Source organism: Lepidochelys olivacea, assembly GCF_965140295.1.
Source record: "Lepidochelys olivacea isolate rLepOli2 genome assembly, chromosome: 6".
NCBI lineage: Eukaryota > Metazoa > Chordata > Testudines > Cheloniidae > Lepidochelys > Lepidochelys olivacea.
The window spans coordinates 72218327-72241340 of NC_140416.1; the positions used below are offsets into that span (position 1 = coordinate 72218327).

At 44.1% G+C, this 23014-nt stretch overlaps 1 protein-coding gene across 1 annotated transcript; it reads right to left on the bottom strand.

Moving 5' to 3' along the window:
• Positions 1-9737: 9737 nt before the first annotated feature.
• Positions 9738-22475, bottom strand: GREM1 (gremlin 1, DAN family BMP antagonist). The gene is made up of 2 exons (XM_084630138.1): positions 22191-22475; positions 9738-13461 (listed from the first exon to the last, which is right to left on the bottom strand). The coding sequence occupies exon 2, from the start codon at positions 13458-13460 to the stop codon at positions 12906-12908; it is 555 nt and encodes a 184-aa protein (XP_084486264.1). The 5' UTR covers position 13461; positions 22191-22475; the 3' UTR covers positions 9738-12905.
• Positions 22476-23014: the final 539 nt, after the last annotated feature.

Genomic DNA, 23014 nt, shown 5'->3' on the forward strand with positions numbered 1-23014 from the left:
TTATAAATGGAGTCACTGTCCCCACTGTTATTCAATGGGCTCCCACTCACCCCCGGATGCCATGGCTTATGAAACAGTACCCTAATTTCAGAAGACCTGTGTCAAGGTTCCTTCCCCACTCTGAACTCTAGGGTACAGATGTGGGCACCTGCATGAAAGACCCTCTAAGCTTATTCTTACCAGCTTAGGTAAAAGCTTCCCCAAGGTACAAACTGTTTTACCTTTTGTCCTTGAACCTTTATGCTGCCACCACCAAAGTTTCTAACAAAAATAACAGGGGAAGTGCCCACTTGGAAACGTCTCCCTCCCCAAAAGATCCCCACAAGCCTTACACCCCCTTTCCTGGGGAAGGCTTGATAAAAATCCTCACCAATTTGCATAGGTGAACACAGACCCAAACCCTTGGATCTTAAGACCAATGAAAAAAAAATCAGGTTCTTAAAAGAAGAATTTTAATTAAAGAAAAAGTAAAAGAATCACCTCTGTAAAATCAGGATGGTAAATACCTTCAGGGTAATCAGATTCACAACATAGAGAATCCCTCTAGGCAAAACCTTAAGTTACAAAAAGACACAAAAACAGGAATATACATTCCATTCAGCACAACTTATTTTATCACCCATTTAAACAAAACAGAATCTAACGCATATCTAACTAGATTGCTTACTAACTTTTTACAGGAGTTCTGACCTGCATTCCTGCTCTGGTCCCGGCAAAAGCATCACACAGACAGAGAGGACCCTTTGTTCCCCCCCCACCTCCAGCTTTGAAAGTATCTTGTCTCCTCATTGGTCATTTTGGTCAGGTACCAGCGAGGTTATCTTAGCTTCTTAACCCTTTACAGGTGAAAGGGTTTTTCCTCTGGCCAGGAGGGATTTAAAGGTGTTTACCCTTCCCTTTATATTTATGACAACCCAGAAAAAGAAGAGTCAACTACACACTGAATAGCTGTAGAATGGCGGTGGCATGTGCATTTGTCAGATTGACATCCTATTGGCGTTGCCTTCAAAACCATTTGGATGCCACTGTTGTCATACAGTCTGCTTTATTGTGGCCTGCTGTCTTCTGCACTGTCTGCACGGAGAAGGGCTGAATTTCTGAACCAATACGAACAGCCAGACAATGCCTTTCTTGGCCGGCACTGGATCCACACATGCAAGAGAACTCAGGGATGCTTTGTACGCCCACAGACTGTGTCTGCACAGCCCCAGGCATGAGGGGGAATGCACCAGTGTCTGAAGTTGTGCTGTGACTGGGTGTGGGGCAGCTGTGGGTAGGTTAGTATAATGAATTTTGTAAAACGCTTTCCTGAAGTGTATGGAGATGTGTTATGCATTTTATAAATATTGGCCAAGTATTGCAGTTCAGTTTGTGGCTTACTCTGCTGACTGTTTTAATATGTTTATGAAATTAATTGAAACCAGGCATGTGATGATCTTTAATAAAGTTTTTCCCACTTTTAACATTGCATAGAATCAAATTTGTAACTGTAGCCTTGTGTGCAAAGTCAACACATATATTTACAAACCAGCGTAAGAACCAGAAAGGCAGACCAGCTGCCGTCAAAACATATAACGCAGTAACCAAACTCAGCACCAAACCAGTGAAAGGTGCATGTTACCAAATGACATGGATAACTGTTTCTGGGTGTCTTCTGGCCCTCTGTTCTCCTTTGCCTTTCTGGTGCATTTTACGTGTGTGGGCCATGACTGCATTGCAGTGGATGAAATCACAGGGTACAGTAGTCTGTTCTGTGTGCTGTTGTTCCTTGCCTGTGACATAGTCCAGACTTGCCCAGAAGCTGCATAGTCCGCAGAACATGATAGTATGGAGGGGACTCAGGATGTGGGCTGGCGTAGTCACTCATGGTGGCAGTTGGGCCTGCAAGCTGGTAGCCATGAGTGCTAGTAATGACTTTCTGTTACTCACTGTCTTGCTCCCTCCACCTGCAGTCATGCTCCATGAATCTCTTCACAAATTACTCCTTAGCCTATGCATAGGGTTGCCAACTTTCTAATATTTGAAAACTGGACTCCCTTTCCCCACCCGCCTGACCTCTTCCCCCAAGGTCCTGCCCCTGCTCCACCTCTTCCCCCGTCACTCGCTGCTCTTCCCATCACCTGATCCTCTCCACCTCCCTCCCCCTCTGCTGGGCTCCCTCTGCTCCAGGGCTGGGACTGGAGCTGCAGCCTGAGATGGTGCCTGCTGCCTGTCCATGTGATGCAGGTAGGAGGCAGCCCCAGCTGAGATGCAGCTGGCATGGGTTGATGACCCAGAGCATTCCCTTTCCCCTCTCCCCCTCCGCCAGAACATCTGACCGGACACTGCCAGGTCCCCTTTTTGACTAGACTTCCCAGTTGAAAACCAGACATCTGACAACCCTACCTGTGCAGCCTCTCTCTCTCTCTTTCCACCCTTCTTGCAGCCTTCTCCTGATACTCAGTCTGGTCATTGTGGAACTCCATCTTACTGATTCGTTTTCTCTAGAATCTCACCTAGCAGCTCATCTTGGACTCTCTTTCTCCTTGTCCTAATTAGGTGGGTCTGTTCCCACAGGGTCCTGGTGCCATGTGTTTGCCTTGCAGAGGTGGAAGGGCCTTGAAAAGAAAGTGAAAGAGCACATTATTGTCTGACCATGATAAAAAAAAAATCACATTTTCCTCTGTATCAAAGGATAATTAAAAGGTGATTAATGGGCTTTATCTTTTTTCACACACGAAAACACTGGCCCCATGAGACATCCTTTTGAGCAGCACTGAAAGCCATTGTGGTAAAAAACACATACAAAATTCAGTTGAAATTATTTCTATACCCCCCGCCTTCATTTTTCCAGGGCAAGGCAGGGCTTATGGTGGGGGGGGGTTCTAATCATTAGCCCTAGTTTTTCAATCTTTTCAAGCTTGTTTCAAAAAACAATGTGGCCCCCATCACACCTGGGACCATGAATATTGAAATGTATTTATCATAATTGTATGGTTACTTCATGGTGTCACTACAGGGCAGAGTTAAGATTGTTTGATTGGTGCATTCACACACATTACCATGTATGGCTTTCTTTTAAATTTAATCTAACCTCAAAATCTCCAGGGTTTGTAGTTCTTGGTTTTGAGATACTGATGACACAACTGTAATGTTCTCATATCCTTAAATTACTGCTATGTACTCTCCACTGTACCTTCATCTTAATCTATATTTGTCTTGGAATAAATATATATATTGGAAAGAGCAATTAGACTATGGTTGTACATTATAATTATAAATTATATAACTATATTATACATATTCTTAAGAGCCTATATTATATTTCATATATATGGAGTGAGAGTCAAACATTTGATTAAAGCATTTTTTTGTGTGGAAGGTGGATTCTGGTTTTCAAAGCCTTGTGTACTTTACGTATGTGGTATAGGTTTCTATCTAGGTAATTACAATTAGTACCAAAGAAGAAGGATAACTGAATCTCTACTTTAGATTTGAAGGTCCCTCAGGAAACAGATGGCAGGGAGAACTGTATATTTCCATATTTTATTGTTTCATTTGTTTTAATTCCAAATGTATGAGGAAGTTAGACTTGGATTACGAAATTAGATCTGTCAAAGAAAAAGAAAAATATAACTACATGTACAATGGAAACAACTCCCTAAATGGATCTAAAATCCTATGGTAGGTAATCTGATCTAATTTTTGCAGAAAGGCGAATGCCAGATGTTTGCTCCACTTTGATCTTAATAACACTTTAGGCTGCAGACAATAAGATTGGTTTTAAATTTATTGGCTCTTTGATTTCTACATTCTAATGCTTTTTAAATTCTTTACACAAGACAGATCTATATATAGGCAACTGGGGTGGCATCAGGCGTGTCAAATGCTTAAGACATTTATGAAAAGAACCCTGTTTGGGCTTCTATGTCGAAACAAAGCCAAACTTTATAATACAAAGAAAAGTGACTATGGCTTGCACAGAGTGTTTTTTTATGTGAAGCGCCAATTGTCGCATCTGTGGCACAGCTCCTTGTAGAACTGCCATCTTGCCAAAATATTAATAAAACTAAAACAATTATTAAAGCAACATTAAGCAGGCGGTCTTCATCAGTGTTCTTGCAGGTGGAGTACAATCTACTGTAGATATTTAATCTCACCTTACTGTTGTATTAAAAATTCTTTGTGTGTTCTAATGGTTAGTATCTTTTAAAAGGAGTGGTGGCACTGAGTGCTTTGAGAAATCATACTATATGCCTGGTCTCCCACTGAAATTGGATTCTCCCCCAAGCTAATGACGCTGCTGATTTGCAAATGTAGGTTGAACTGAAACCCAGGCTGATTTCTGAGTGCCCTTGTGGTTCTAGCCAAACATTTTATATAGCTTTAAGTCCATTATCAGTGAAAGCATATGGGAGACCATGATAGGGTAAAGTTCTTTCCTTGAGACTGAAATGAGATGGATTCCTGAAAGGTATAAATCACAGGATATGGCTACACAGCACACAAACTTGGACTCTGACAGGGTTAAGTGCAAGCCTCCCTTCTAGACACAGAGAAATCAGTCTGACTGGGGCCAAGCACTCCTCTGGACTCAGGCCAATGGACCCTGCTGGGGCTGAGGGGGAAGAGATCAGCGCCTGAGTCCCGTTGTGACCATGGGTCAAAGTCCAAGCATATTGCAGTTTGGATGCAACTCATGTCTGGAGAGTCCACCAACATTGTCCCACAATCTCCTTGAGCTGAGCTTCCCAGATCTTCCATTCCAAAACTTCCTACCTGCTTCCTGCCCTCCCATGTATTAGCATGACCAGCATTGCCTGCATCAAGCACGCTGCTAGCTGGCCAGAGGAACACAGCTGCATTCTGGTTAACCTCTGGTGTGGGGTGTGCAAGACATTCAACTTCAGCAAGAGCATGAGAAATGATCATGTCTACAAAACTATATTCAAGTTGCTGGCCGTGTTGGGGATTGACCAGACAGTAGCACAATGCAGAGAGCAAATCAAGCAGCTGAAGACAGTCTACTGCAAAGTCAAACTTCTAACAGCACCTCTGTCTTCCTCCACCTGTACAAGGAATTCACCTGGGTTCTGGGAATTCTAGAAATCACTGAGTCCATAGTGGTTCAGGACAATCTGCCGAGTGGAGATGACACCCTTATAGTCCTCCCTTCCCCGCATCACAAGCATTGCTAGAGGAAAGCCAGCTGTAGGATGACCACCTGTCCCTTATTTTAAAGGACCTTGCCTTGATTTGTCCCTTAGGGGGACCATCTATCCCTTATTTTAAGATGTATTGAAATGTATTAAAACTAGTAAGTACCATTTTAAACATTACATTGAAGCGTATAATAATTGCATTAAATACTTGCGGGCAGCAGAAATGTACACTTGAGAGAAAAATGTTAAGGGAAATGATGTTTTGCCCCTTATTTTTCATGTAGCTTTCCCTTATTTCCATCCAACAAAGGCAGTCACCCCAGCCAGTTGCTGAATAAAGGACAAGAAGTGACGTGATGCCAAGGCTGGTAATTGAAGAGGCTATGCCAACGCAGCACCTACAGCACATTCTAAGGCCGTACTCAGAGGAGCTGTTTGGGGATGACCTTGGGGAGCTGTCCTCTTCAGAACAACGTCAGAGTAAGCATCGGAGCCAGAGCTTGGTAAGTTTCTGACGCCATGTTTGTTGTTATTAATATATGGATGGGAGGGATTTCCAGCTTATGGCCTATTAAATTACTAATACGAGCCGGGGGCTTGGTGTGCTTCCATTCATGGCAGAACCCACAGCATTCCTCTAGCGCCCGCCATCCCTTCCCCCCGAAGCCACAGGGGATTCAAAATGGATACCATGAAATGAGGATCTTAAACAAGCACTTATCATTAAATGTTTACTGATTGTTATAAGGGTAGCTTCGGGCTCCACAGTTAACAGCCTCCACAGTTAACCCCCTCCATCTAATACAGCGCACCTGATAAATCGACCAGGCCCGCACTATCCTGGGCTCTAATCTGTATAAAAAAAAAACCTGTTGTTTCAAATTGTTTTCCTCCTGGCATCACAACTGATATTACTAGAGAGAGAGAGATTAGCTATAGATAAAAATTATAACAGAGAAATAGATATTATTATAACCTTTGTACTTTCGGCCTGTCTTAATATGCATTGGAATATAACTGTTCCTATACGACATGCTTTAAAAAGGAAATGCAAACATGATCATGTAGAATTGTCTCTGTAGACCGTTTAATGGGAACCTGTGTCAATTACCTGCCCGATTCATTCCCCAACTATGCAAGTTACTTCTGTATCACAGCAAGGAGGAGTTACATCTTATTGCAACTTAGAATGTTTTTTTTTTTAAATGTGAACCCAAGAATTCTCCTTTTATGTCAATGTGTAGTTTGTTCTTCACATCTTGTTCTTGCACTCACTTAAAAGGGCCAGGTTATGAATTTTGTTTCCAATATTTTAGGAAAATAATTGAAGCATGATCGAATGACCATTAAAAATCCAGAACTGCTCCCTATAACCTCATTTATAACCTCAAATCATTTAGGGCTATAACCTCAGTAAAAGCTGGGAGAGGAATCCAGGCAGCCACAAGGCACACACTGTCTATGGGGGAACCTTATCAAAGTCACCAGACATATTCCCAGACAGCAAACGCAATGCATTCTACTGCAGATGTTTACGTGAAGATGCCTAATGAAGTTCTAGTATGAAGCTGCGCACCGGGCTTGGTTATGGCATATACATTGCTGTATGTTTATGGCTTTATTCTCAAAATTTGATGAGCAACACATAAATACAGCTTACGTTTTTTGAGGTCTATAATTTCATTTTTGGAGGGTTATTTTTAGCAATTTTTGAATTTTGTGTAGCTGGCCAAAAATCAGGGGTTTTCAAGGCGCTCTTTGTATTTACTGTAATTACTAATGTATATTATGTCCTTTACTCATTATGGAGTATATTCTGTAATAAGTAATTTCTTTGTAATGTTCCCTAATGCTCTTTAACGTAGCACTGTTTCAAACAGCATTCGTTAACGTGCACTAGGGAACCTTTAGTGCACACCAGCAGGGTCTACACTGACAATTAATGTATAACACTTCATGCGCTGCAGAAATCATACCCCCATACTCCACATTACTGCTCTGTGTATACAAGCCCTTAGAAACAAGTAGTAACCATTTCCATTGTTTTCTGCTGTTTGTTGAACAAACACCAATTTCTTTGGGGTCTTGTTTTTAATCAGATGTGTTTTATCTATTTTTAATTGGTTAAGACTAAAATCAGAACTCCTTCATGTAAAGAAATGTGGTACTGAATTTTACTAGAGTTAATCTCTTTCAGTTGAAACCTAAAAGCCAGGCCCTGACAACATGTGGTCATCAAAGGTCTCTGGGCAGTGATTTTAGCCCTGGTGCCCTGTCCAATTCCCAACATAAATAAATTCCTAAATTCCCCTGAAGTTTCTAGTTATTCTGCATTTCCCTTTAAAAACTTTAGATAAATTCATTCCAAGTGCAACTACTGGTGACAATTGAATTCATGTCACCAGTATCCTGGTCCCTCTTATCACAAAACTATAATGAATTCTTCCTAAATGTATAAAATATAATACTATTCACCCTCAAGGATTCCAAAAAGCTTTAGAGACCACATCATTCATTACTGAAATGCAATAGCCACTTTGGCTCCCAGTGCTGCAGATGCAAAGTTATTCCTGGGGTAATTCTAGTCCCATTTTTTTGCTTTTTCCCTGTGGGCAAATCATTTAGGGCTAGATTGAAACTTTAGGCTCAGCCACATGTAGGGGATGGTGCATAGTTGTGCCATCCCAGGAGAAGCACAATTTCTCCCATTGTCCCTTCTTGTTGAGGAGGAGACTAAGTCACTTCTTCCCTTTTGGGGGTGCAGTTTACCCTCCCCTTTATACAGGGTCAGCTCTGCTGGCCATCAGGTGGGGATTGAGCCACAGTGTTGCCTATTCACCGCCCCTCTACACTTATTCATTGGGAGGAGTGTCAGACATACATCTCCCGCTCTTCCCCCATTGTCCAGAGTTGCAATCCAGACATCCTTAATGTGGCCATATAATTTGGGAAGGCAGGAAAGTAATTCTTACTCTAACCTTCTACCATGGCAGGTCGTCTTAGGTTTACTGTTGTCTCTCACTGTGTGCCTCAGCTTCCGTATCTATACAATGCTCGCCACTGCTAAGCACTGTATGAACTTTACTTGAAAGGTACTATGTAAGTGCAAAGTGTATTATTAAATGTAATGGTTTATTGTAACATAAATAATGCACCATCATACCTTAAAGACATCCACTGGCTAAAGTCAGAATGAGTGGAAGAGATTTCCTCTCCATTTTGCATCCTTTTCTAAAAAAGAAGTCAGCTCTGCAAATCTATTCCTGTCACACTATTGCTATCCAGCCGCAATCATGACCCAGACCACAAAAGAGTCCAACTGAATTTTAAACAAAAAAAATATTTATTGTACTTTATTATTCTCCTGTTTGCAAACTATCAAAGCACAAAAGAACTATGGGAGAACTGCAGCACACAGGAGAATTCAAAGTTTATACAAAACAAAACAACCATCATGACGCAGTCTGGGTCAGCCTTAGGTTTTGCACAGGTCTAATGTGAAGATACACACATGGGGCTCCATCAACTCCCCACCGATGACCAGGTTCTTCCACGTTTGGAACTGGAATCCAGAGCATCTCACACCCAGCTCCATCTTCTGTTCTAATCATGAGACAACACTTTTCCCTGAGTGCTGGCTCTTTCTAAAGCCGCCAGTCTACATCGCAGTCATAATGGTGTATTTTTGAACACGCCAATATAACTCAATTGAGCCACAAGGTACATGACTCTGAAATTTATTATCACCACCTGGCTGTTCAGTGATCCATCTTAAAACATGTAGTAGTCTTAGCCCAGGTCTAAGTGGGACAGCAATCCATATCACAGACGCCAGCATCCCACATGCCACTCACCATCCCTGAATCCAGTAGGATTGCACAGGCATTGGGATAAAACTGCTCCCCCACACTTCACCGTGAGCAACTGTGAAACAGATTGACAGGTTAGAGTGGTAAAGCTTACGTTGCTAATGGCCATGTTCTACCCACTCCATGGGGAACATAAAGGAATCCAGCCTCTATGGCTGTAAGTCTGGTACCTTTCCCCAGAGCTAAATTTTCTTTTAAAGTCTTCCAGATCTGTCCCTAGGGTTCAACCTATACGTTCCTATTCAGAGTTTTTAAAGTGTTGGCAAGTAGGTATGTTGACAAAGTACTGAGTATATTTTGTAAAAAATTGGAGGTGAAATCAATAAATGGTGTTAGCACTGGCCTGAAAGTGGAGTAATGTGCTGAGGCTGGCCCACGTCTATCTCTAAAGCCTCAGCATTTCAAGTTTGATTTACAGTTTTGAGCTGTCATTGTAGAGTTTACAAGGGGAAAAGTGTGAATAAGGATGGAGATTTTCCTTCTATAAATTGTTGAGGGGCGTGGGGAAGTGACAGATCTCATTTAAAGACCTTATTGAAGTTGCCATGGTGAATGATGGTGCCATTGCTTGTCTCACTGTCAGAATTTAAGGCCTTTTTTAATTAGAAGAAACCACAGAAGTCAGAGATCAGTACAACAGACCCAGAGCAAGCTGGAAACTTAGGGAAGTGGAACGAAGGAAACCAATAGGCATGGACTGAAGAAGATGTTTTATTTATTTGTTAATAATAGTTAAAATGACATACAAAATGCTGGGTGTGGGGGGAGAGAGAGTCCAATTCTATTCAGCTGCAAAATTATTAGAATTTCATTTTAAAACCAAAATTTGTTTCATGAGACTGAGAATGAAAACACTGCAGTCTTAGGTTATATAGTCAGTTGCAGGCGGGGAGGTTAGACTAAAGCAGTCGTTTAAATACATATTGTGGTAGATATTACATATCTTGTATAATTGTAAGTCAGCAGAACCTTTTTACTCCCAAGCAGTAACTAGCAATTCACAAAAGTCTGTTGTATAAAATTTACATTTGATTTTGCCTAAAGGGGTTCCTTTGTGATCTTTGCGTAGATAACTGACTGTTCCTTTATGTACATCTTAAAAGCTTCACAAATGTTGCTTCAAAAAGTGTTAACCTCTAAGGAATGTTAAATAAAGGAGCCAGGAACATCTAAAGCTTTGCCTGCTGGCTACGGAGTGTAGGGACTTAGGCCCAGATCCTCAAAGATACTTAGCGCCTAACTTCCGATGAGGAGTTATCTTTGAGGATATGGTCCTTAGCAACTTAGGGTGAAATCATGGCCCTATTAAAGTCAATAGGAGTTTTGCCATTAACTTCAATGGGGAGGGGTCAGGATTCACCCCAGCTGTGTATCTGTTAACTGAACAGAAACAATAAGTAGTTTAAAGCTTTCAGCCAGGTTTCAGAATGATTTTTCGTTTTCACCAACTCGGAAGACGTCATTTAAAGAAAAACAAACCCCACCCTCATATCAATGAAAAAAGCTTTGTATTAATAACAACATTAAATATCCATATCTTTCTAACTATTCACATTCCACACAGTGGAAATTTACCTCCTGTAACTCCAGATTTTAGTTTTTAAAATCCATGAAGAAACGTGTCAGAACCGCAAAGTCAGTAGATGCCAGATCCAATGTGTAAAGTTTAATAATATGAATCACTGATTTGCAATTTTAGTGTTACAGATGGCAATGTTGTGGATCTTACACTAAAAATATATTAAACGCAGAAATGTAGGATTTGACCAATAACTGTGACACGTTGTGCAATAGCTGTGGCTTTTAAATAAATGACTGCACAGATCCTGTATCTGTGATATGCCAATGCTGAATTTTCCTTTTTGACGTAGTAATAATAATAATAATAATAGAATAATTGTCTTTCTTGGCGTCCAAATGGACAAAAATACTTTGTAGCTTGCTCCTAAATTAGGGCCCTATACTCCCCTCTGTTGTGAGGCATAGAATATGAGGAAGCACAGTTGTCCAAGTATGGCTAGTTGTGGCCTGTGCATACAGAAGAAGAGAAAAGGCACCTCAATGGCTGTCTGTCTCCTAGACTAGAAGCCCCTCCACACCAGCCCAGTGGGCATAATTCTCTCACACACACTGATTTTATATGAGGATAACTTTAGAATGGAATTTCTACCTTCACTGGGGTTACTTCTGATTTATGGCCCAATCCTGATCCCAGTGACATCAGTAGTGGCAGAAATAGGCCTTTCCACTGATGTGCGATCAGATTGAACCTCATTGCTGGGGATGTGCTCAAAAGCAGCCATTCTGTGTGGCTTCCTTCCTTCTTCACCTGGCTGGTAAACACTGTGAAATTACTGCTGGTGGAAGCACTCTGTGAGATAGGGCTGGGGAAGGCTGAAAGCAGTAGCATGGCTGCTGAGTGCGTGGGGAAGCGAAGATTAGGGTGAAGTGGGGAGTGGCAGCCTTCTGTACAGCTGTGCTGGTCTCTATAGAGTCTCCTGCAAGACTTTCCGAAGGGTTTCCATGGCCCCGGGCTGGTCCAGAACTCATTCCCCTAAGGGGAGAATGCCAGGATAACCCCACAGGAGAAGCACATGGAGTTGTAGGAGTTACTGTTCCCCTTCCATGGCTTTTTCTCCAGAAGGGGAGCATTTAGCCCTTAATTTTCAGGAAATTCTCTTTACTTAGTCCAAATCCTGTTTAAATGTAACACTGTGGCAAAGGATATAAAAAGCAGATTATTGCTGACAAGGCTCTGCATCTCTTTTTCAACGGACTGCATGCCTGTGGCAGAGCTAAAATAACAATAACAATGCAATATTTACTAGTCAGGCATGCCCTGTCTTTTGTCTCTTGTGTGGTTATTGCATTTGCAGTCACATGATGCTTGTAATTTTTGCTTTGCTCTTTATATGCTAAATTACTGTCATTTTGTGCTCAATGTTGTATACTGAGATTTTTTTGTGATTGGTACATTGTGTGAGAGAGAAAGTACAGATACACAAAATACATAACCTCACTGGGTGCACATATATACCCACATATGTAGATAGCGACTGTATATATACATACTACATGTACAGTACAGACACATACATAAATATATAAAGCAGCGGATATCTGAATTACAAGACCATAAATAAATCAAGAGGATCTAGTGACATAACAATGGATCTTATTCCTTTGTCTTTCTCATCTTTTCTCTCCTTCCTTCTCCTACTCTCTCCTCTCCCTTTCCTCTCCTTCCTGCTAACTCTTGGCCTTCTTTTTCCTTCTAGCTCCCTGGGGTTATGTTTTCTCTCCGTCTGTGTCCTGGTGGTTCCCGCCCCGTCCTCCCAGCAACACGGATTTTTTTAAAAAGAAAGGCATAATAGAAACTATTGATGCAAGTGTAGCTTTTAGTGAGGTTTCACCTATGGCTGCACCTCTTTTAAAACTGGTTATTTTAAATTTAGGATCAAATTCATGCTTGGAAGCTCCTGAATGCCTCTGATTTGATATTTCTTTTCATGTTGTGAAGGTGAATAGTATGGTCTCCAGTGAAACATTAGCAAAAGGCACAGCTGCACTGAACCCAGCAAGCAGGGAGAATGTGAGTGTACGCTAAGGGTCCTAATTCATAGATGTGATATTGAACTGGTGTGTTTATAGGCCTTTGGTGATATTTCACACATGATTTTAAATGTTTTTACTGTGTAGTGAACATTCATATATTTCCGTATAGATATGCAGTCACACACACACGCACACACACACCATGTTTTGGGTGATTCACTCTGGTTCCTGTCAGTTATGTCCAGCCACGCAGGTATGGTAGTTATGTCACTCACTCTTATTTAACCTGGCAATGCTGATTGCCTATGCCTGGAGCATTGGTATAATAATATATTGCAGTCTAGTCCAAATCTATGGATATACACCGACATTCCTTGACTCGCGTGATCCTCTTCTTCTTTCTAGGGGGCTGAAGTTCAGGGCAATTGAGTGTAACTGTCATAGTGGTGAACTTCTTAGGTTTGCAGAAGGAACAGGACTGAAAAGAGCCTTCCTCTTTGCGGACGTGCCTTGGGATGTAGAAAGAATTGCACTGGCCATAGCAGAATCTGTTGATAATAGTATGACTATTGCAGCCTTCTTCATGGATGGTTTGTTTGAGGGGCTGAGTTTTACACCAATCCCTCTTAAGATACTTGCGTTCAGTGACGTGTAATGCTTCCTGGCTAGACTCCAGCACCTCTTCGGCAGGCATTGGTGTGCCAGTTCCCCGATCTCGGTGCCTTGAACCTGGCTGCTGCTTTGTCTGCGTTTGCTCTGAATCATTGGGCTGATCCTTGTCGGGAGGAGGGATGGCTCCCTGAGACCCACGACTCTTCTTTTTCCCCTCTGCTGTGGGTAACAGAAGTCCAGCTAGAAGAAGCAGACCACCAACAGCATACACTGTGCGGACCATCCTAGGTAGGAGACAGTGAGGAAACAAAACACAATTGTGGATTTCATATGAAATCTGCAAAAGACAAGTGTACAATATTTCCTCTGGTCTAAGAGAAAAGTGTGTAAGAGAGGAGAGGTACCCAGCCTTTAATAGCTGGAGAGACACTGTAGTGTTAAATGGAGTTGCAGAGAGCTATAAATAGAGTGATCCCATTTCAAAAGTCTCTAGGTCAGTCTGGAGGGAGTCTAAGGGTAGCTCTACACTATGGGGCTAAGTCGACCTAAGTTACCCAACTCCAGCTATGTGAAAAATGCAGCTGGAGTTGACAATTGTGTGTAGTGTATATCTTCTTTCACTTCCTCTCTCCACGTACATTGCACCACTTTAAGTGGCTTGATTCTCTTCTCTCCTCACACCATTTTCACTCTGGTGTAACTCCATTTCCTTTGATGGCGTTATTCCTGGTTTACACTGGCGTAAGAGGGGAGAACCAGGTTCAGAAATGCTACACTTGCTTAAACTCCCTTTGCTTAGCAGAGTATAACCTATATCATATTTACCCATTACACAAGCCTTGGACTTTGGCCCACTGAGGGGTGCGTGTAATGGAGTCTAGGTTGGTGTAACTCAGAAGAGAGACCAGTGTAACATGAAAAGCAACTAAGGTTCTTCTGGCTCTTTGGCACGTTGCACAATGGTATGAGAGGCTTCATACCGGTGAATTTGGGTCAGTTTGCAACACTTGAGGAAGTGTACTGGTTGCACCAGGTTGCAGGCCTGGGAAATAAAATTTCTAAAACTCAAGCCAGGTCACTGAGGGGGTGTATGTTTCATTCCTGCTGGGGGTAAACCCCCTCTGATTGGGTGCTTTCCCCACTTGCCCGCCTCCTGAGGAAGAGCAGCCAATCAGGGCTGCTGCAGGAAGCAGGCCAAGCTCTTCCCCCAGGAGCCAAAGCTGTTCTCACAGGAGGGGATTGATAAGGGGTGAGCAAAAAGAGCCCAGAAGCTCAGGGCAGCTCTGTTCCCTCCTTCCCCTACCTCTTGGAAGAAACAGGATAGCTCCTCTCTGCTCCTCCACCTCCCCTAGCCCTCCCTGCAACACGTGAGTTGGGAATGGGAAGAGGGGTTAAAAACCTCTGGAGTTGCAGAAGGAACAGATGTGAGATGGGGGGTGAGTGGTATACCTGATGGAGGGAAGGGAAGCAGAACAAATATGGGGGCAGAATTAATGGAGGGCAAGGGAAGAGAACTGATGTGAGGCTGGAATGTACAAAATTGGTAGAAGCTGATTTGGGGGGTGAGGGTAGAATTAATTTTGGATGGGGAATGGGAAGATGTATGGGTGATAAGACCCTCCCCACACACTTTTTTCAGACCACTTTAAGCTCTGGACATTGCACTGATGTGACTCAGTGTCATGATGTGTCACGCCCTATCTGCCCTCCCTGTGTCTGATGGCATAGGTATCTTCCCTCCCTTCTACCAGCTTCTGAAGGTCTCCTTTCTATCTAACCTCTCCTAGTGGCTGGATCAGGTGTGGATACCACCCTTACTTGCACCAGATCCTTTTTGCCACCTGTCCCAGGTGAAGCAACTGCCACACCTCCCTTCCTCCAATCCATGAGCTCAGCACTCCCCATATTGGATCAGAAGCGCTCCTGTGATGTTTGTTTCACATGTTCTGCCTGAGACTGAAACAGATCAGATAGAGAATCAGTCAGACATTATGAGAGCTATCTAGAGAACACAGATTGAGAATCACTGCCATAAAACATGCATGTTAATTTCTTAGTTCCTGATACTTTCAAAAATTGCACAAAACATTTACATTATGATGTTCACAGATGTCCCTGATTGAAAGAATGAAAGAGGTAGAGTTAGGAGTCCCTGGGTTTGGGAAGATGTTATACGACATCTAGACTTGCTTATGGTCCCAAGATATTATTTTAAGTGTTTTTAATAAATTGTTAGTGTGCCCAGAGATTGGGATAGGCAAAATAGGTAAGTGCATTCACTTTATTGATTTAGATTAACGTATCAGGGTGTGCTTGTGTTTGAAAGGAACTTCATACATAAATAGATTGAAATACAACAAATATACACCAAGCTTAGCATTCTTGCTTGATCCTCAGGAGAATATAGGAGGGTTGCTTTTAATATCTAAATGAAATACTGAACAAGACATGCAGTTTTAATAACCTTAAGGCTCTGACACAAACCAACAACAATGACCAAAAAAACCTGGGAAATTCAAATTGAAGGTAACACTACATAATTTCAAGTGTCAGCTTGGACTGAACACGTCCTGCCTTTTTTCAGTTTGTATTACAACCAAAATGTTATTCAAACAGGTTTCTTTTTGAATTTAGTTTCCATATTTTGTCTTTAAACTAATTTAAAAGAAGACTGGTTATAAAACACTGTTTATTTTCTCAGGAGACCAGAATGACTCCATCCAGGGCTGTTCCCATCTATTTGTGTCCACACTATAATTAGACAGTATTTTTAAAGTGTTTGTTATTTACTCAGGATGGTGCCAGAACCTTAAAAAAATACACCGTACCCTTGCTAGAACACGCATCTATATAGGGTGAATTTGCATATAACGTGGTCGCAGCCATGGCTCCCAAATTTAATTACTTTAATTGCAATTCATTTTAACGCGGTACCACGCATGGATCCCAAATCCCGCGTGCTAGAGAGGGTCCGGTGTAATAGTCATTGCACAAAACAGAAAAAAATCACATGCTAGTTCCTAGGCAGCACAAGGAACTTCAGGTATTTGTTTAGAGTTCCATTGTTCAATTGGTTATTGCCAATGTGCGTATTCCTAAAAAGCCGAAGCACCGTTTTTGTTTTTTAAACTTGTCATCTGTGTGTCATTCCCCTTCTTCCCCCATTTTTAAAAGGCCCTCTGAATGGCAACCTGTGAATGGCTATTCCAGTCTGTCATATAGGGCCCAGTCCTGAAAACAATTACTACCAAGTGTAGTTGTTTCCATCAGTGGTAAGCACTACAGCCCAGGTTCAAGAAAGCATCCTTATTCAAAAAGCATTAAAGGCTGTACTTAACTTAAGGAAATGTAAGGCAGTAATTGTTTGCAGGATTGCGCCCCTCCACCCCCAAAAGATGGAAAACACGTTGTACATATTTAAAAGGTAGATTGGGTCATAATGAAAATTAGTGACACAGAGAAAACATTTTTCAAAATTCAATGTATTGGCAACTTCAAAAAACAATTCAGAATAATAAAAACGAATGTGATCATTCGGAGCTAGATTGTGCCTTAAACTGCACCATCACAGGAGTAGCCTGGGTGCGGGGAGAGATTGTGACTTGCTTATTTAGTAAGGACTTCACTTACAGCCCTTGAAAGGGTGCAATTTATTTCCCTCCGGGCACCCACCCATCTCTGCTTGGGGTGTGTGGATCTATGACTCCACCCACTCTTTGCCTCACCCACTTCCTCCACCTGGGTTACATCTAAAGTGTAGCTCCTACATTCTACACAAGACCTGGACCCAAGATAATGCCCACATGCAGGGGATTATTCCTCTGCATGGCCCCATGATATAGGAACAATGTAGTCCTTTATGAACCAGAGCCTTATCAAACTTAAATTTTGTAGAACTTTAAAATTCAATACGGCAATAAATTACAAGTGACATTGTGCAATAAGGTAGCCAGATAGTTTCATAATTGAAATTTGGTCAATCAAACAAAATCTCTCATTAAATAAAGGGTCTGCTTCCTTGCATACCATAACTTTACCTTCTTGTCTACAATGGAGCTTATGTGCACATGGGCTCAGGCCCATACATCTTAGATTCATAGATTCATAGATATTTAGGTCAGAAGGGACCACCATGATCATCCAGTCCGACCCCCTGCCAAATTCTTGAATGCCAAGTTTCTGAAAAATGTTCAAGAGCAAGGTACGTGACATTCTGGGTATTACAGAAACACTGGCAGAATCAAAAACGTGAACTGAAAAATCTCCTTAACAATTCAGTAATTACAAACTACAAATATAAAGGCCTAATCCAACTCTCATTGACTTCCATGGAAGCTGGATCAAGATCCAATAGCATTAACATGACTAGCAAAATTCCTCAAAATCAATTCCTCCTCTACTTAACTGCCAAGACTCAAGTTTAGAGTTCTGCTTTTCATCTGTACAGGTCCAATCCTAAAGCCAGCAGAGGCTTTGTATTGTCTTCAATGGGAGCAGGATTGCAGTCCAACAGTAATTCTATTTTACACTTATATGGTGCTTTAAATTTTCTAGAGGCTAGTCTCTAATCACCCAAGAAGATCAAGGAGTTTAATGAATTAGTGATGGCATCAGTTAGAAGAAACATAAAAACCCTTCCATTTCATTATTAAAAAGTATTTGTGAGTTTTTAGTTTATGTATGCTTTCTGCTATTGATTAAGGATCTCAAACAGTCAAATTTAAAGGCACTTTAGTTCCATTGTGAACTCCTACACTAGAATCGTACTGAAGTATTATGACAATGCAGCTTGCTTTAAAATGTTGGGTAAAATCCTGGCTCCAATGAAGTCAATGGTAAACTTTCATTAACTGAATCTAATGGGAGAATATTATGGGAAATTTCCAAACTGTATTTCCATAAGATGCAGGGCTGCTGGAATCATTTTTATAGTTGGGGTACTGAGAGCTATTGAACCAAACTGCAAACCCTGTATATAATGGCAACCACTTCAAGCCAGGGGGGTGCGGCAGTACCTCTTGTGCCAGCACCTATGATAAAATGTGATTACATATATTTACTGACTGATCCTCATACCGTATCCAAGGAAACAATCAGATCCCAACTTCTTGGCTATTATGCAAATTAAGGAGGTTTGTACCACCTCCCGTGTCTCCAAGGCGCAAAATATTTGTATTCACAGTTTATTATATGAAGTATAGTAATGTCCTTGCTTAATGTTTCAGTAATGCACCTGTCTGAAGTACAGAAAAAGCAGTGGAAGGGGCAATCCACAAAGAGAGATAATATTTACCAAGGTTAGACTAACAAAACCAACTTCTCTGGTTGGTAGGATTTCAGATGCACTAAAATGGCAAGTAACTCCTGGTGAGTAAGATTGTAGGGAAACCACTCTACACAATGCCAATCTATTTTTCGGTCAATGATTGTAATGGAAATGGAGAATAATACAGAAATTAATGATAAAACTGAGTGCCTTTGAAAATCCCTCCCTTGATCTATTAAACTACAGTCCCATAAGAAATCAGGACTAAAACTCTGCTGTGTATCATGAGTATGTGCGTGGGCCACATCCAGACTTGCCTTCCCCATGGGAGTAGTCCCATTGTTTTCAATAAGATTATGCCTCTCAGTGAGGCTAGTGGAATTTTGCTCCACATCCATTGAAACTACTGATGTGGTTTTGTGGCAGTAGACAGTAATACACATTCAAAGGCGTGGTGCTAAGGAAAGCCTTGCACAATTCTGGCTTGCATAGCAGAGACAAAAACAAATATCCTAGCACAGTTAGTGTCTAAGCTCTAGGAAGAACCAAAAACATTTGAGCATGAGTGCTACTTCTTATTTCTACACAGCATCAGTGGCTTGGATACTTCTCAGTAACCTATAGTCCAGATGGAAGGGAATGCCAGAGATTGCTCTTATAGTTACCAATATCAGTATGTAAAATCCAAAGGAAGCGGGGGCTAAGAATTAGCTGCCACCCAGAGCTCTGAGTGCCTCACAAAGCATATAACTAATCCCCAAAAATTCTAACAGGCCGCATGGCCACATACATTGTTGAGCTCCCCGTTGATTTATAAATCTCCTTGCCATTGGAGTGGAGATCTAAGAACAGTATATATGCATCTTATCCATATTGAGAACATTGTTGATTAACAAAATAAGACTCGCTGTGCACAATGGTAGCTGGGTGAGGGGGGACTTTATCAGGAAGAGGCTCGCTGTGTTAGTTGCATTTCCAGAACATCCGATGAAGTGAGCTGTAGCTCACGAAAGCTTATGCTCAAATAAATTTGTTAGTCTCTACGGTGCCACAAGTCCTCCTGTTTCCAGAACTGGGTCTTATGTAAAGATAAGCGTTTTCAGATGCAAAACACGAAGTGATGCTATAGGCTTCCTTCAGCAGGGCACTCTTTGCTTTCCGGCTTCCCCAGAAGCCGCACTGTCCCATCCATCTGTCTTCCACACGTGTAAGCCCCCACCACCATAGTACCTAGCGTCCTAGCCGAGCCTTGATTGTCATTTACCAAAACCCCGATCGCAGTCAGCTTCCCTCCTCACAACATCATTGGGGGGTGGGGGATCCGTGGGAGAAATGTTTGTGATACACCCGGCACTGAAGGTATCCGTTTTCGCTGTGTTCTCTCCGGTTGTTGCAAATTAAATGATCCACTTTAACATCAGGCCCAGTGGCTAAGCAGGACACTCCTACCAAAGTTCCCCGTGTTGTTTCGCAGGGAGATTTGCACCTCTACTCTATAATCTTTTTAAAATCAGGCCTGACCCTGATGAAGCAGGCTGGGTACGTCGCGTCTATGCACCCAGCGCGGACGGATAAACCATTAAAAACACTGCGCTGAAGGAACAAACCTCGCCAAGGAAACACATCGCACCAGGGACGTGGCGAAGCCAGCCCCTTCCCGCAGACATGCTCGCAGGGCAGGGGCAGCGCTCCCGGGGGAAACAGAAGGGTCACCAGCGGACAGGGGCCTCATCCCTGCGCCCTGCTTAGCGGAGAGGCGTGGGGACCCACGCGGGGTGTCCCCTTCAAACCTCTTCCCTTCCCTAGCGGGGCAGAAGCGCGAAGGCTGGAGCCGCGGAGCTCGGGCAGTGCCGGAAAGGCAGCGCTGTGCGCTGTGACCGGCCGCTCCTTCGCGGCTCTTCCCGGGAGAGGCTTTGAAAGCGCCTCAGCCCTTGGAGCCCCGGGGCTGCGCGGGGCAGGTGACTGGCTTCCGCGCTGCGGATTTTACGCGCAAGGAGACTCGCTTTTAGGGGGGCTTGCAGAGCCGGCTGGGCAATCAGCCCGGCCGGGGTCTGGCAGGAGGCGCAGGGGGCCGGGAAAGGCGCAGGGACGGCAGTGGGCTCACCAAGCCGGCGGGGGAAGCGGGAAGAGCGCTCAGCTGGGACCAGTGGCCAGTGCGCGTCCTCGGGCAGCCGTAAGCCAGGGATGGCAGGCAGGGGAGCCGATCCTGCGCTCCGGAGGCAGCCGCGCTTCCCTAGCAGATCGGGGGTGGGGGGGTCGGGAGCAGGACCTGGGCCCGAGCGGTCGCTGGCTTTTCTGCACGCGGGAACCTCCGCGGGGCTCGGTTTGGATCAGCGCGGCGGCCCGCAGGGGGGAGCTAACAGGGGCCGCTGGGCTAGATCCAGCGCGCAGAGAACTGGCAAACTGAGGCAGGGCCACGGACAGATCTGGGAGCTCCCGGGTGGGACTGGTCTGGGTGCTTGTGTGTTAACGTGCCCGAGCTGGCACATTCCCCGAAAGAGGCAGGAAAGTCGCCAGGGCAACAACAACAGCAGCCAAATGCCCTGGGCATCCGAAAGGGGGTTAGAGGGAAAGAAGACAAGCGAGTGGGTCGGTGCATTTCCAGGTCCCCGCATCCCAGCTTTGAACCGTGCGGTGCTTCCGAGCGGCGAACACCCTCCCCGAGCCCGCCCCAGGGAAGAGCCGCTGGCGGGGGAGGACACGCAATGAACCGGGACAGGGATTCCGCGTGTCTTCCCCCGCCCGCCGCGCTCAGCCCACGCTCCAGCTCCGCGCTAGCTACACGGGTCGCGCCAGCGAGACCGCAGGCGTCTTCCGGCACCTTTGGGGCCACGGGAGGGTTCTGGGTGCGAGCTATTCAATCCTGCAGCACCCGGAGCTTCCTGCAGCACTAGACGGGCTAAGGCAAACACCCCCTCTGCGGGCTGCATCTGCCCCGCAGGGCTCTCCTGGGATCGCTTCCAGTCCGGCTGAGAAGGGCAGGCCAGCCTTGAAATAGACACACTTATCTTTTATCGAGGAGTGTTCAATGGAGACCATCCCTCCAGAGCCCTAGAAACTGACCGAGCCCGGCTCGCTGGGATCGCGGCTGGGGCTGCAGCACGGGGCGGGGGGAGCCCTGGTACCTGGGAGCCTCCAGCCAGGATCCATGCTTTCCCCCCAACCCCCCTCCCTCGTGTTCAGTCACTCCTCGCAGATGCCGGGCTGGGATTTTGCTGCATGTCTGGTGGGCGCCGAATCCAATTTGCTGGGAATGATGCTGTAGGCGGAGATGACAGGCAGAGCTAATTGGGCTTTTGCAATCCCTCTGTTTGTCTAGGGAGATAAATATAATAGCGCCCTAATCTCCAGTATTGCGAGTGGAAATACCTTTCTGTCTGCTCCACTGCATCTGAGCTGGGGAGGGGGTGGGAGAAGGGGGAGGCTCTGTCATTCCTCGGAGGGGCTGTTTGGGAAATCAAAGGCCTCAAGACTTTTGCAAGCCAGCAATTAATGAAGGACTATTTCTGTTAAAGAGAGGGAAAGCGACTGGGGGGGAAGGGGCGAGAGACTGGATCAAACCAAAAATCAGAATAATGGCGAAATAGAGCACCTGGGCCAAAGGTATCCCTGGCGTAACTCCCCTTACACCAGGGATGGGCTAGCACCGAAGTTATCACCTTCTTGTCTCCTAAAGAGCTGGCCGTGTTCATGCCCCGGAGAAGCCTGTATAAAGAGAGATCGGTAAGAAATAATCGCCCCACTCACCTGCTCTGGTTGCTGCTCCCCCTCCTGTGAGGTCTGTGGTCGGAGCGGTGAGTTCTCTCGCTCTGCTCAGGTCTCCTGCCTGGGGTGGGTTACTTCGCTGGCCGGCGAGAGGCTGCAGTGGGGTAGGAGCCTGGAGCTGCCAGTGAGTCCATATAGAGGGAGTCGCGGATCTTGATTACAAATTGCAGCAGCGCCGAGCTGTCTCCCATTTAAATGTCTGCCAGCTGAGATCTGCTCTCCAAGCCCCTCCAGATCATTGGCCAAGCGCCTCCAAAGATCGTGTTATCCGCCCCCTTTAACGCTTCCATAAACTTCCACCAGGGAAAGCTTTCAGTCATCTCCAGATAAACACTCGGCTACTTTCCTCTTTCAACAGACTCGGTGCTAAAGGTCACCCCCAAGGAATTGTTCTTGGAATGCACAGAAAATCAGATTTTCCACCTCCATTAAAGTCCGATATTTAAGAAGAGTTAAATATTAATTCCTCCCTTCCGTTCATAGTGTAGGGGGCCAGGAACTGCGTGGAAAGCGATTTGCACACACGATCTCTTCTCCAATAACACAAAGCAGATAGCGTTGGGGGGGGGTCTATCCGCTAGATTAGCACATTTACTGTTAGTTTCTAACCTGGTCTAGTTAGGAGGGGATGGCTCCAGCAAGATTTCTGTGTCTCAGAGTTGCAATACGGTGCCATTTCTGACGTTTGTCCTTAGCAAATATGCCCGGAGTTATGTAGCTTTGGTAATAATATTGGTAAGGGGGGGGCGATTAAAACATGTGAATCACGATCCGATACCCACACGAGTAGAGCTTTATCAATGAAA

Bases quoted from the DNA above. Each gene is read 5' to 3' on its own strand.
- GREM1 (XM_084630138.1), bottom strand. From the start codon at position 13,460: ATGGTCCGCACAGTGTATGCTGTTGGTGGTCTGCTTCTTCTAGCTGGA.